We start from the raw sequence: 12,534 nt of genomic DNA on the forward strand, positions 1-12,534 counted from the left end.
TTCAGAAAACTATGACGAGGAGGCAATACATCCAACTGTTTTGAACAACAAGTCGGCTCTCCTAGTCCATCATCCTCTCCTCCCAAGTTCAGGTGTCGTACCACGGTGTGATGGATTGTTAATTTGAAATATTGTACTTTCTTCCTCTTTCTCACATACGTCTTTAATTCCATCATCAAATGGGAAGATTTATGTAAATGTTTTGTTTTTAATTTAAATTTAAATTTCTTTGTTGACCACAATAAAAGTAAAATTGGTTTACGTATTAATTCATGAATAGTTCATTAATTGACAATTTATTCATGATTGGGCACTTGGAAAAGTCAAATACAATGAGGTAAGAATGATCTCAAAAATGCTGAAATTTATTTTCTTATGATTTGACAGATTCATTTTGGTAAGATCGGGTTATGGTTACTTTTAAGAAACGACGTCCCAACCATATATATATTCAAGTAGTTTACTTTTTTCTTTACAAACTCTACTATTTTTTTTTCCCAACACATAACATGATGGTCGGTATCAAGGATTGCGAGATGAACATGATCCTATATATTATATATATTTGTACTGGAGTGGTCAACCATTTTCTACTTTTTAGTTAACAACTAATGTTGCATATGAATTGGATCTGAAATTTGGGATAATAGCTGATGTGTTTCTACGACTAATTTTAGTGTGTTTATGGTCAGAGCGGTATTGTTTAAGTGTTTAGGGTTCTTTTAAGACCAAATGGTAGCACAATTCTAGAGATTTTTGTATGTCAATTTTATGAGAAAACATATATTTGTTGTATATAACCTCATTTCACAAGAGGAGGTCATGTGATTGCACGTGAAAGGATGTTGTAAAACAAGGCTGTAATCAGTTGGATGCATGTAACTTTTTTTTCCTATTTCTTATACACATGATCGGATTGATAGATCAATCACGCATGTGAGTAAATTTTTGTTACAAATAAATATTGGTAGAAATGATTGTATACAACTACTTACTAGTTAGTGTAATAAGTGAAGTGACTAATTAGTGTAATAAGTGAAGTGAAGTGACTAATTAGTCTAATAAGTGAGGTGAAGTGACTAATTAGTCTAATAAGTGAAGTGAAGTGACTAATAAGTAAAATTTTTTACACGTTTTGAAAAACCCTAGCCGCTAAGAGAGAGAGAGAGAGAGAGATTCAGATTCCCTGAATTCCATTGGATCCTCAGTGTTCTCCTGTTTTTAGTCAACCTATGTCGATCTACTATTTATTTGGCATATCTATTGTCTTAGATGTAGGCAAACTTTGGTTGTGTCTCATCTTGCGAGGATACTCTTTGAGGTGCTGGGGCTTGGTCATGGTAGATCCACTCCTCATTAGTGCATTGAGACCCTGGAGTAACTAGGTGGCGCTCTATGTCATGTTCCGAAGGATGACTAGCGGTGGTTGGTTTTCCTTTTGCAAACGTTGTTTTAATTTTTTTAGTTTTGGTTTAGTTTGTTCAATAAAGTCCAGAAACTCTATGAGTTGTTTGTGTAGTTTTTCTTTCACAATTCCAGAAATTTTATTTAGTTTGCTGGATTTCGTAGTCTCTCTTTAGGAGAGTCATGCCGGTTAGCGGCTGATTTTGTCCTTGATGTAACTGGACTAGGTTCGAGGAAACTATGACGGTAGATTGGGGTTTTAGAAAATTTATTTTTTGGAAGTGATTCTTTCCGTATCAACTAGCTCAAGTCATAGGGGAAGCTTTGTTCATCTAGCCGTATATTGAGATGACTCCCTTCACAGTGTTTTTCCTTTGTACTTTTTTTATCCGTTTGATCTATTAAACTTCTATTACTTTTTATAAAAATAAAATTAAAAATTGCACTATACTAACAAGGGAATTGACAAAAAATTGAGAGAGAGATGTTCATGGTGGAATAATTGCACCCCGACAATTGAACAGTGTAAAACTCTAATTAAAAAGAGAGAGACAATCTATCGTTACTCAAACCACATCTTTACTTTCAAATTTCAATCTTTCATCAAAGGATATTGACACTTTATGGGCTTATGGGACCCAATGAGTTTTGATTCATGATCTTTCATATTCCAAGAAGGTCGAAAAAATCCCTAAAGTTTATCAGTCTAGTGAATGATATGATTAGACAATGAGATTGAAGAAGAAGAATTATAAACAACAAGAGAACATTATCTGTACGGTATGTATTTAATTACTATTTCCCAATTAATGAAAACTACGTGTGATTTTTGGTTGATTATTTATATGAAACCATAACCAATAAATTGACAAAAATAATAATAATAAAAGCACAATCTTAATAATGCTAAAAATTCCCAGAAAAAAACATCAAACACCTGACAAAACTATTTCACATGCACTCATAATAATTAAGAAAAAGCAGGCACACCCAACCTTCTTGAAACTCAATTCACTGCCTCACTTTTAAAACTATCGTAAGTTCATAACAGATGTGCCTCTCTCTCTCTCTCTCTCTCTCTCTCTCTCTGTCTCTCTCTGTCTCTCTCTCTGTCTCTCTCTTGTTTGTTTCTTTCATCTTATAATAATCTAAATTTATTTCTTCGGGTACGTTTGCAAATTAATTGATTAATAAAAAGGATGAAGCTATCGTTACTTAATAGCTCCAAAGGAGACTTTCTCCACCGTCTGAGTTTCCCGGTGAGTCGTCATAATCCGAAGGCGGCGAGTCGTTCATTCGCGGTGGAGACACCAGCATTCCCTCTGCCATGTCCATCAGTAAATTAGGCATCCCAAAAAGCTCTTCCTCGTCCATGAAATCTCCCACAGAAGACGACGCCAAACTTATACTATTACTCACCGTCATATCGTCCTTATCATCCGTCTGCCTCTGTCCCGGGCTCTCTCTGGAGTCATCATTCTTTCGTAGTGTCGCCGCTGCAGCAGCTGCGGCACTACGAATATCTTGTGCCGAAGTGGATGCTGGCACTGGATATGATCCAATGAAACCGGGAAAGTTGAGAACAACATCGGCACCTTTCAGAGCGAGTGCGGCCACATCATAGGCGGCCGCAGCCATCTCCGCAGTTGGGAAAGTGCCAAGCCATATTCTCTTGGTCTTGCGTGGCTCCCGGATTTCAGAAACCCATTTTCCGCCGCGGCACCGGATGCCGCGGTACGTGGGGTGCTTCCCGGAAGAGGTTGAGGCCATGGTGGTGGGCTTTGGTACTGTGTCAACCTCTAGTGCTCTTGTGGAGGGAGAGGGTGTTTCAGTAAGTTCACACGTATGGTGTTGAAGAGAGAGAAGAGAATATGGGGTGTGCGGAGGAAGAGGAGGAGGCTGAGGAGGAAGGGGTTGGTGTGTTGGGGGAGGAGGGTGAAAGTCAAGGGAGGCTACAGTTGGTGTGGATTGGTCTAATAATATTTGTCGCGCGTTAGTTAGAGAATTTGGAGAATTTGGATTTGGGTCAGCCATGGTGTGTATATATATAGCTAGGTGTGTGTGTGTGTGGATATATGTAAAGGTCGTGTGGGGATTTTAGCAGGAAGGTAAGATATTAATTCTCTGTCTGCGTATGATTATATATATGTGTGATTAGAAAGGTAAAAGCGTGGGGATTTCGTGGGAGGTTCTCGCTCAAAAGTCGTGGCATGCACTCAGTTGAGTAACAGGCTTTTAGAGTTTTTGAATATGACACTTTGTGTTGAGAGTACCATGGAAAGTTTATGCTTTTGATTTTAGAAAGTTTTTTGTGTGCAAAATTGCTGTGTGTGCTTTTTGGCGAGCACACGCATTTGCCCCAAGCTAGCAATTAGCTGTTCCGGATTTCTAAGTTTGGCTGATGGGGAAAGAATTGGAAGCATCCAAGATCAAGTCAACAAACAAGGATCAATTGATGACATGATTTAACTTAACATTGTGAGATTTGCCTAATATTAGGAGCCTTACTATTCTGAAATGCTATGAATTATTAGATTGTTGCCCAATCAAGTGCACCACACAGAGATATTAGCATCTTGTTGGTGATAAAAAAATCTGAGCAATTTATAGTAGCAGTTATTATGGCAGAAAAACTTGTATGAAACGGGAATAACACTATTTTACTATCCTAACTCATTATAAACTGTTATGTGAAAAAATTATCATACGTGATATGCCGTGATTAATCAAAAATAACAAAATAATGCTACCCCATTTCACACAAGTGTTTCTCCTACTATAGGCTGCATGTTCTCCTCAAAAATTCTTTTCTGCTTCCCAAATTTCTCTTGGGGTTCCATTTTCCGTCCTAAGATCACCAAAAAAACTATTCACGTTTCTTCACATATAGTTGTTCAGTCACATGTCGTTTTTGGTCATGGTGATTGTGGCTGACAATAAATAAATAAATCGCTTGGACGCTATTTGGCCAACAAGGTGCCCTCATCTTTACGCATGGTTCTCCCAGCACACTAGGACCCTGGCTGTCTCACACATGATTTTTGTACTTAAATTGGGCCACTTCCCTTTAATAGTATATCCTTAATCGAATTGGTCCTTTCGGGTAATAGCAAAATGATATTAGAGGGACATGAGTCTTTCCCTATAAAAACTGATATTTAAATTAGGTTTTTTTTTGGTGGTTGTTATTGATACTTCAAAATATATAGTGATTTTGTATTATTTTTATAGAGTTATTTATTCAAATGGTTCTCAAATAATTTAGTTGAGGGATTAAAATGCAACTTGAGTATAAATTTAAGGACCATTTGAGTAAATAACCATATTTCTATCAATGAAACAAATAATTAAGGAAGAGATGAGTGATGAGTGTAAAGTGATTTTTTTTTTATTTTTTATAGTGATGAGTACAAATAATTAAGGTATCACACTCAGGGCCAGGGCAAACTTCAGACCTTTACCAGGAAGGACTTACGCAAAGGCCCCTACGCCCTGCACCCACCTATATGGATTTACAGAGGAATTTTACAGATTACCTACCAAACATAGGAGTGTTGACAGCGGGACTCGAACACTAGAACAATTTTTTTTAATTTTTTCATATAAAAATATTTAGTGATCAAATTCAACATGTTATAGCATGTAACACTAAGGAACAAAGTTAACCTCTCTTGGACTTGAAAAAGAGTTGGGTGGGTACACTTTTGAGGTACCTCCCTATTTCGGTGGGCCATTATTTGTTTGAGGATTTATGGTCTCTAGGCTCAAGATGATGGTTGTTTGTTTTTTTGTTAAAATTCGGCCCACCGTATAATTAATACGGATAACAAGTAGATTTTGTGTCTTTAGATGGCATCTTTGTAAAAGTCCAATGTGTCGAAACGGGATCCTGTTGTAAACACCTTGGTCCTCAGAGCTAGCGCAATGTCCACATCACCAGAAAAGGAAACCGCTCCAAATCCACCGCTGTACGGGCCACGCCTTGTTACCTAGATTTCTAGAACGTTAGGAAGGTAAATTGCAAAAGGGAAGAAAGTAAAAGTTAACTGGCACCACTAACAGTTCCGACAGGCAATGCAGCTCGCAGGGCATCCCAGCAAGTGAGATCATCGTGCAGCTCTCCCATAACCTGCTCGAGATATTGACTTACTTTCCTTACACACCAAGAATTCCTATTATAATTGTAATGGATTTACTTTAATTTCTGATTTCCTACTGCAAATAGATTTAGGAATTTATTATTTACATGCCTATTTAGGTTTCGTTGTATTATAAATATGACCTCCTACAAGGAGAAGAATACACAGAAAATTCCCACAAACAAATATTCTCTCATAGTTTTCATATTTTAGCATGGTATCAGAGCCAGGTTCGATCTAGAGACCTGTGCTTGTGTTCTTCTTGAAATTTAAGTGCTCTTCTCCCCCCTTGAGAGGGGGGGAGGGGAAGTGAAAGGGATATGTTTATTGACCTATCCCAATTACCTTGACGTATTTCCATGAAGATGTTGCTTATTTCTTGACTCCGACGACCCCTTCTCTTCAAGGGGAGAGGAGGATTGAAGAGAAGTTGTGTATGAGTGAATTAGCTAAAGTTTCTATGGAAGAATTTATTGTTGCCATTGTCTCTACTGCCGTGCTCATGGGGTTTCGGTGTTCTGCCTTATCTACAGCCGTGCCCACAAGATTTCTGTGTTTTGCTATGTGCCCTATTTTTTAGGGTTTGCTCTTGTGTTTCCGCTGTGAACTTTGTTTTAGTTTGTCACTTGTTTCACTCGTGGTTGACTAAAAGATCTTCTCTACAATTGTTACTTCTCAAGTATGGTGTTCTGTGACTCGCTTGTCAAGTTGAGCGTGCGAAATATCTTTGCCCAACTTGAGGGGAAGTGTTGGCGAGTCCTTACTTAGTTAGAATTTTGGTTCCTTATTTCATTAGAATTTTGGTTACTTACCAATTATATTTTGTCCTATTGTAATAGAGATTATTTTATTTAGTGTTATGGGGGTTGATGATTTTTTCAACCCTCATGGAGGTAGCACCACCGACTCATTCTCTCATTCTCCACCAACCATCATTGAGTTGAGTGCCCAGATGGCTCCGCTCCTACAGATGCAGACTTTGACCCCGAACCCGATCCAGAATCAGGATCCCTTTTTGATGACCCCGACCCCGACCCCGACCCCGACTATGACGACGACAACCCCGACCCCGACTCCGAAGACGACCCCGACCCCCACTCCGATGATGACCCCAACCTCGAATTTGGCTCTGATTCAGACCCTGATCCCGATTTCAACTCTGACTCCGGCCTCGACTCAGGCTCATATTCCGATCCCAATTTCTACTCAACTGTATCCTATGCATCTTCCGCTGCACAGATTATGACTTCTCGACTAACGACCCCGACACATGGACCAGATTGCGCATTTTGTGAAATCCGAGGATCAATTGGCGGATATTTTGACAAATGCGATTTCCAGTAAAGCATTCCACAATTCACTAGATCAGTTGGGCATTGGCGACATCTATGCACCAACTGAGGGGGAGTGTTGGCGTGACTTGTGGATATTGACTTACTTTCCTTACACACCAAGAATTCCTATTATAATTGTAATGGATTTACTTTAATTTCTGATTTCCTACTGCAAATAGATTTAGGAATTTATTATTTACATGCCTATTTAGGTTTCGTTGTATTATAAATATGACCTCCTACAAGGAGAAGAATACACAGAAAATTCCCACAAACAAATATTCTCTCATAGTTTTAATATTTTAGCAAGCAGATGCTAAGTAATTCCATACCAAAAACAGATTGAAAAGTAATTTTTTCCTTGACTATGGAACATTTAGAAACCACGACATTTGGATCTGAGTGCACATTGTGATCAAAGGAAGGAGAAGAGGTCGGAGACTATTAGAATTCCTTGGTTTTGGAACTGTTTTGAGGCGCATCATAATTTGGATAACCCTACAGCAGCTGCAAATATGATGGGGCTGCAAGTGATTTAGATACTTTTATCTTTGAAATTTTTGTTGGTTTGAGATTTCTGTTTTCTACTTTGTATGAATGTATCCTTGTGGGTGTTCGCGTAGAAAGAATATGCACATCGTAGCGAATTGCTTGAGGCGTGTATTTTTGAACTGGGTTTCCACTTTGACCACAGCTTTCACCATTGCCCGGCGAAAAGTCTATATTACCCCTAAAAGATAAATCATTTACTTGACACTTAAAAAATAAAAAAAACAATTTAACAAAATGACTAAAATGCAACGCCTAAAGGAATTTAAGGATATATAATTTAATAATAACTGAATCCGTGTATAGTTCATGGACAGTTTGATAATTAGGATTGTTCTTTTTTGAGTTGAAAATGTTATGTTCTTGTCTTCAAAAGAGAAAAAAAAAAAAGAAAAAAAAAAGAAAAGAAAAAGGATGAGAATCCAACTCCGTTCATGAATGTATCAAATTGTCTTGTCTTGTTCGGATTTTACTGTTTGGATTGGGCATTTACTCCTCCAGCAAAATGTCAATAATTATTTTTAAAAACAATGCAATGGTGTAAATACGAAAAAAGAAAAGCTAGTAAATTTTCAAAATCAGTTAGGATTTTACTTGGATTTACAAATGCGGATAAGATTTAAGTTGATAGAGACTCATTATCTAATTAGTACTAGTAATCCCGCTAGACATAGGACGTTTTGAACTATAAATACCTCATCAAACCCACCTAATTGTGTACGCTTAATTCCATCGATCCCTCCAAGTTGTTTTCTCTGGTTCAGTTTTTATTGCTTCAAGTGCCCTACTTTTCTTGGCTTTCTAAGATTGATTTTTGAGTGAAAGAGAGAGAAAGAGTTAGAAGAAGGTAACAATGGCTGGGGGCGGTATAGCTCCATCGAGTGGTGGAAAACAATACCCTGGTAAACTCACAGCTAGGGTTCTTATAACATGTATTGTTGCGGCCACCGGCGGTCTGATTTTTGGGTACGACCTTGGAGTTTCAGGTATGTAACATTTTTTTTTTCTTTCACAACCAAGTATTATTTTATGTATATATGTACCCTTTATTTTCTAGAATTACCATGTACTTATAAGAATATACATGATATCGAATTTGATTTGGTGATTATGCAGGCGGTGTTACATCCATGGACTCTTTCTTGAAACAGTTCTTTCCAGCGGTTTACCAGAAAGAGTCTTCGATCAAGCCTTCCGACGATCAATACTGCAAATTCGATAGCCAGACACTTACTCTTTTCACATCTTCGCTATATTTGGCTGCTCTAGTTGCATGCGTTTTTGCATCAACTATAACCAGAGTGTGTGGTCGCAGGCTCACAATGATCTTGGGTGGAGTTCTTTTCTTGGCTGGTGCCTTGGTCAATGCCTTTGCTAATGCTGTTTGGATGCTTTATGTTGGTCGTCTACTTCTTGGTTTTGGTATTGGATGTGCCAATCAGGTACTCATGATTATGATTTTCTTTTTTGATACATAGATTATACTTTATGAATTTTAGGTTATTCGCACTCCCCATTTTGTTAATTTTCCTACTTTTTACAAACCCTAATTCATTTTTTAAATTCTTTTTGCCCAGTCTGTGCCGATCTATGTCTCTGAAACAGCCCCATCTAAGTACCGTGGTGCTCTCAACATGATGTTCCAATTGTCGATCACAATTGGAATCCTTGCTGCTGGTGTGCTTAACTATTTCTTTGCCGAGATCAAAGGCGGTGGGGGATGGCGTTTGAGTTTGGGAGGTGCTGCAGTCCCTGCCATTATAATCATAGTTGGAGCATTGTTTTTACCCGATACACCAAACTCCTTGGTCGAGCGTGGCAAGCATGAGGAAGCCAAAGCTCAGCTTCTTAAGCTCAGAGGAGTTCCTAATGTTGATGAGGAGTTTAATGATCTAGTTGCGGCCAGTGAAGTATCCAAGTTGGTAAAACACCCTTGGGTTACCTTGTTGAGCAGGAAATATAGACCCCAGCTTGTATTTGCAATCGGCATCCCCGCCTTCCAGCAACTCACCGGCATGAACGTGATCACGTTTTATGCTCCTGTCTTGTTCAAAACAATGGGATTTGGAAGCAGTGCTTCTCTCATGTCAGCTGTCATCACCAATCTGGTTAATGCTTTAGCTACATTTGTCTCAATTCTCACTGTTGATAAGGTTGGAAGGAGGAAGCTTTTCTTACAGGGTGGTTGCCAAATGCTCCTCATGCAGGTATGTTAAAGAATACAAGTTCCTTATTTATTTCCCTCTTTGTTTATTTTCTTCTATTTTTATGGTTTACTTCCTTCAATTTCATACCCAAAAAAATCCCAATTTAATGTTTTTTTAATTTTGTTGGCATTTTTAGGTGGCTGTTGGAATTGCTATGGCTGTTAAATTTGGGGTCAGCGGCAACCCTGGGAAGTTGACACTGGGGTTTGCTGTTCCCTTGGTGCTCTTGATCTGTGTTTACGTTGCTGGATTTGCCTGGTCATGGGGACCTCTAGGATGGTTGGTGCCCAGTGAAATTTTCCCACTTGAAGTAAGGTCTGCTGCTCAGGCTATCAATGTCTCCGTCAACATGATCTTCACCTTTGCCATAGCCCAAGTCTTCACAGCCATGCTCTGCCACATGAAGTTTGGCTTGTTCTTCTTCTTCTCAGTCTGCGTGGTGGTGATGAGCATTTTTATCTACAAATTGTTGCCCGAAACGAAAGGAGTTCCAATTGAAGAAATGCACACTGTGTGGGAGAACCATCCATTTTGGAGGAAATATGTGGTTAAAGATGAAGCCATTGCCATGGGCAAAGGCAAGGGCGGACAGAGTGCCTAAAGTTTGTTTTTGGTTTAGATTTTCTTTATGTTTTATACATTTTTGTAAACTTTTTAGGTTTAATTTCGTTCTGGAAAATTTTGTTGGATATTGGATTTCTTTTTTGATGTGTCTGATTGGATTAAGCTTATTTATTTTAAAATTGATTTATCTTCAAATTGTCAATTGTGCCCTAGATGCCCAAACTTATATAAGGGTTATGCATGTGTATCCGAAGGCCCAATTTATTTCAACCACTTGAATGATAGATTCAAATCTTCATATTTTGATAATCATGAATATTATTAGATGTGTTAACTTTATCTCTAACTAATGTTATCCCAATTGATCATATGTGATAATATTTCATTGGTTCATATATATCTAGTGGTTTTGAAACTCATTATTATAATACGAAATTTTAATTTAGGGGCAAGATCACTCAAATAAAACTCCTCTGTAAGTCTTTTATCAAACCCATAAGGATGAAAAACTACCCATTAAAAAAAAAACGTTACAATCATTTAAGTGTTTAAAAACATTTAATTGTGCACCTATTAAAACCGAAGTCAGAAAATAAATCTGTCGTGATGGTCAAATCAATGAGGGCGGAATGCATGTTGGCCTTGAATTATTTATTTGGCATCAATCGATCAAGTTCACCTCTCTTGGACTTGAAAAGAGTTGGGCGGTTACACTTTTGAGGTAGTAACCTATGTCGTTGGCCATTATTTGTTTGAGGATTTATGGATGGTCTCTAGGCTCACGTTGATTGTTATTGTTTCTTTTTATTTTCGGTTAAAATTCAACTCATCGTATAATTAATACGTATAACAAATAAAAGATTATCATATTATATGCTACATCAGTTAGCTTGTTCAATAACTTAGTTATATAGGCTTGTCATGGCAGAGCTAGATGTAGGGTTAAAGTTGCCATGACTCGTATACCCATCTAGCTCTGCCACTAGGATAGTTCTGCGTCCCCTTATTTGGGGCTGAATCTTGTGTTTATATCTAAAAAATTATATCCTTTTAACTTCCATTTAACTATCCTAAATTCTACATATAAACTCTACATATTCATCCTCAATTCATGATGCTTATATAGACCTTGAACTCTAAAGATAGAGGTGGGGTTGTTGGGGTCGATGATGGATGAAGAATGTGAAGTTGGGGTTGGTGATGGATGAAGAATCCTAAATGACACTTTTAACCCCTCATTTTGATGGACAAATTGATAGAATTGGATGGTAGGACTCAATTAGAACAATTTGTCTAGTTAGTGGACCTAATTGGCACACACAAAAAAGTTCCAAGACCCAATTGAAACTCGAGGTAAAATTCAGAGACGTTTACAGTTAAAAACCCTTACAATAAAGTTCCTTACCCTAAACGACCCCCTTAAGGTAAGGAACAGGGCCAAGTAAATATAGAATTACTAGTTAGGTACATGACATGAATTGCTACCGATATTGATCAAACTAGCTTATTACCATACCCAGTAATTAGGTGTGTACTCTTTAACACTGGACTATCTAGTTTATGTACTCGATCCTATGGGTACCATGAAATATCATATTGCCAGAGTGTTCCGTATTATTCCACACTTTGAGATTATACACTATACACTATATGCTATAATTCTATTCAGCTCAATTGGTTCCTTGTAAGTTGTACCCAATAATATTGATCAGATATGGTTATCAAGCCGGAGTTTTGCTAAATACAAATTATGTATCCAGTCCATGGAGATAATGCCTATATTAAATATTTTTAATATGTAATAATATATAATTTACCGAAAGAACACATATCTTGATTGTAGATTATTAATGCTATAATCTCATTAAAAATATTGTTAGCTAATTATGCTACTTGGTTGATCCAGATGTATCTGCCAACTGGAACACTTAAGAGGAGCTCCGGTGTCAATCACTTCCATTCCTCTCTTTAGACCATCTGTAGCACTCATAGCTACAGCTCTAACTCGATTATTTCCTAATAATTGCTGTACTTCACAAGGTATTTGAGGGTGAAGACATGACATGAGGACATAGGGCATTGGACCCTTAGGTAGCAATAAGTGTGCATAACTAAAAGTAGCCAATTAACAAGTAACTAATATTATTGCACATTCAGTCATTGATCAACGGACCAATAGCTTCATTTCCTACTCCACACACCACTAATCGCTTTATGTACTCCAGCAGTGATGTACAGAATTGCGAGCTCACTCCTGTATGAAACTTGAACCATTCAAATTCCATAAAGCATGCATCACTGCTACGGTACCTCTGGCATTGAAGACAAAAGAATTGA

At 37.8% G+C, this 12,534-nt stretch overlaps 3 protein-coding genes across 3 annotated transcripts; 2 read left to right on the top strand and 1 right to left on the bottom strand.

The window, feature by feature from the left end:
- On the bottom strand, positions 2,211–3,608 carry LOC18777462 (ethylene-responsive transcription factor ERF027). Its single transcript, XM_007210415.2, has one exon. It carries the CDS (start codon positions 3,436–3,438, stop codon positions 2,620–2,622), a length of 819 nt encoding a protein of 272 aa, XP_007210477.2. The 5' UTR covers positions 3,439–3,608; the 3' UTR covers positions 2,211–2,619.
- On the top strand, positions 5,329–5,549 carry LOC109949341. The gene is given in 2 exon segments (XM_020564745.1): positions 5,329–5,408; positions 5,447–5,549. Coding segments are annotated over 2 exon segments (183 nt in total).
- LOC18777296 (sugar carrier protein C) lies at positions 8,280–10,310 on the top strand. Its single transcript, XM_007210140.2, has 4 exons — positions 8,280–8,412; positions 8,543–8,868; positions 9,004–9,633; positions 9,770–10,310. The coding sequence occupies exons 1-4, from the start codon at positions 8,280–8,282 to the stop codon at positions 10,232–10,234; spliced, it is 1,554 nt and encodes a 517-aa protein (XP_007210202.1). The 3' UTR covers positions 10,235–10,310.

Source organism: Prunus persica, chromosome G5, assembly GCF_000346465.2.
Source record: "Prunus persica cultivar Lovell chromosome G5, Prunus_persica_NCBIv2, whole genome shotgun sequence".
Taxonomy (NCBI): domain Eukaryota; kingdom Viridiplantae; phylum Streptophyta; class Magnoliopsida; order Rosales; family Rosaceae; genus Prunus; species Prunus persica.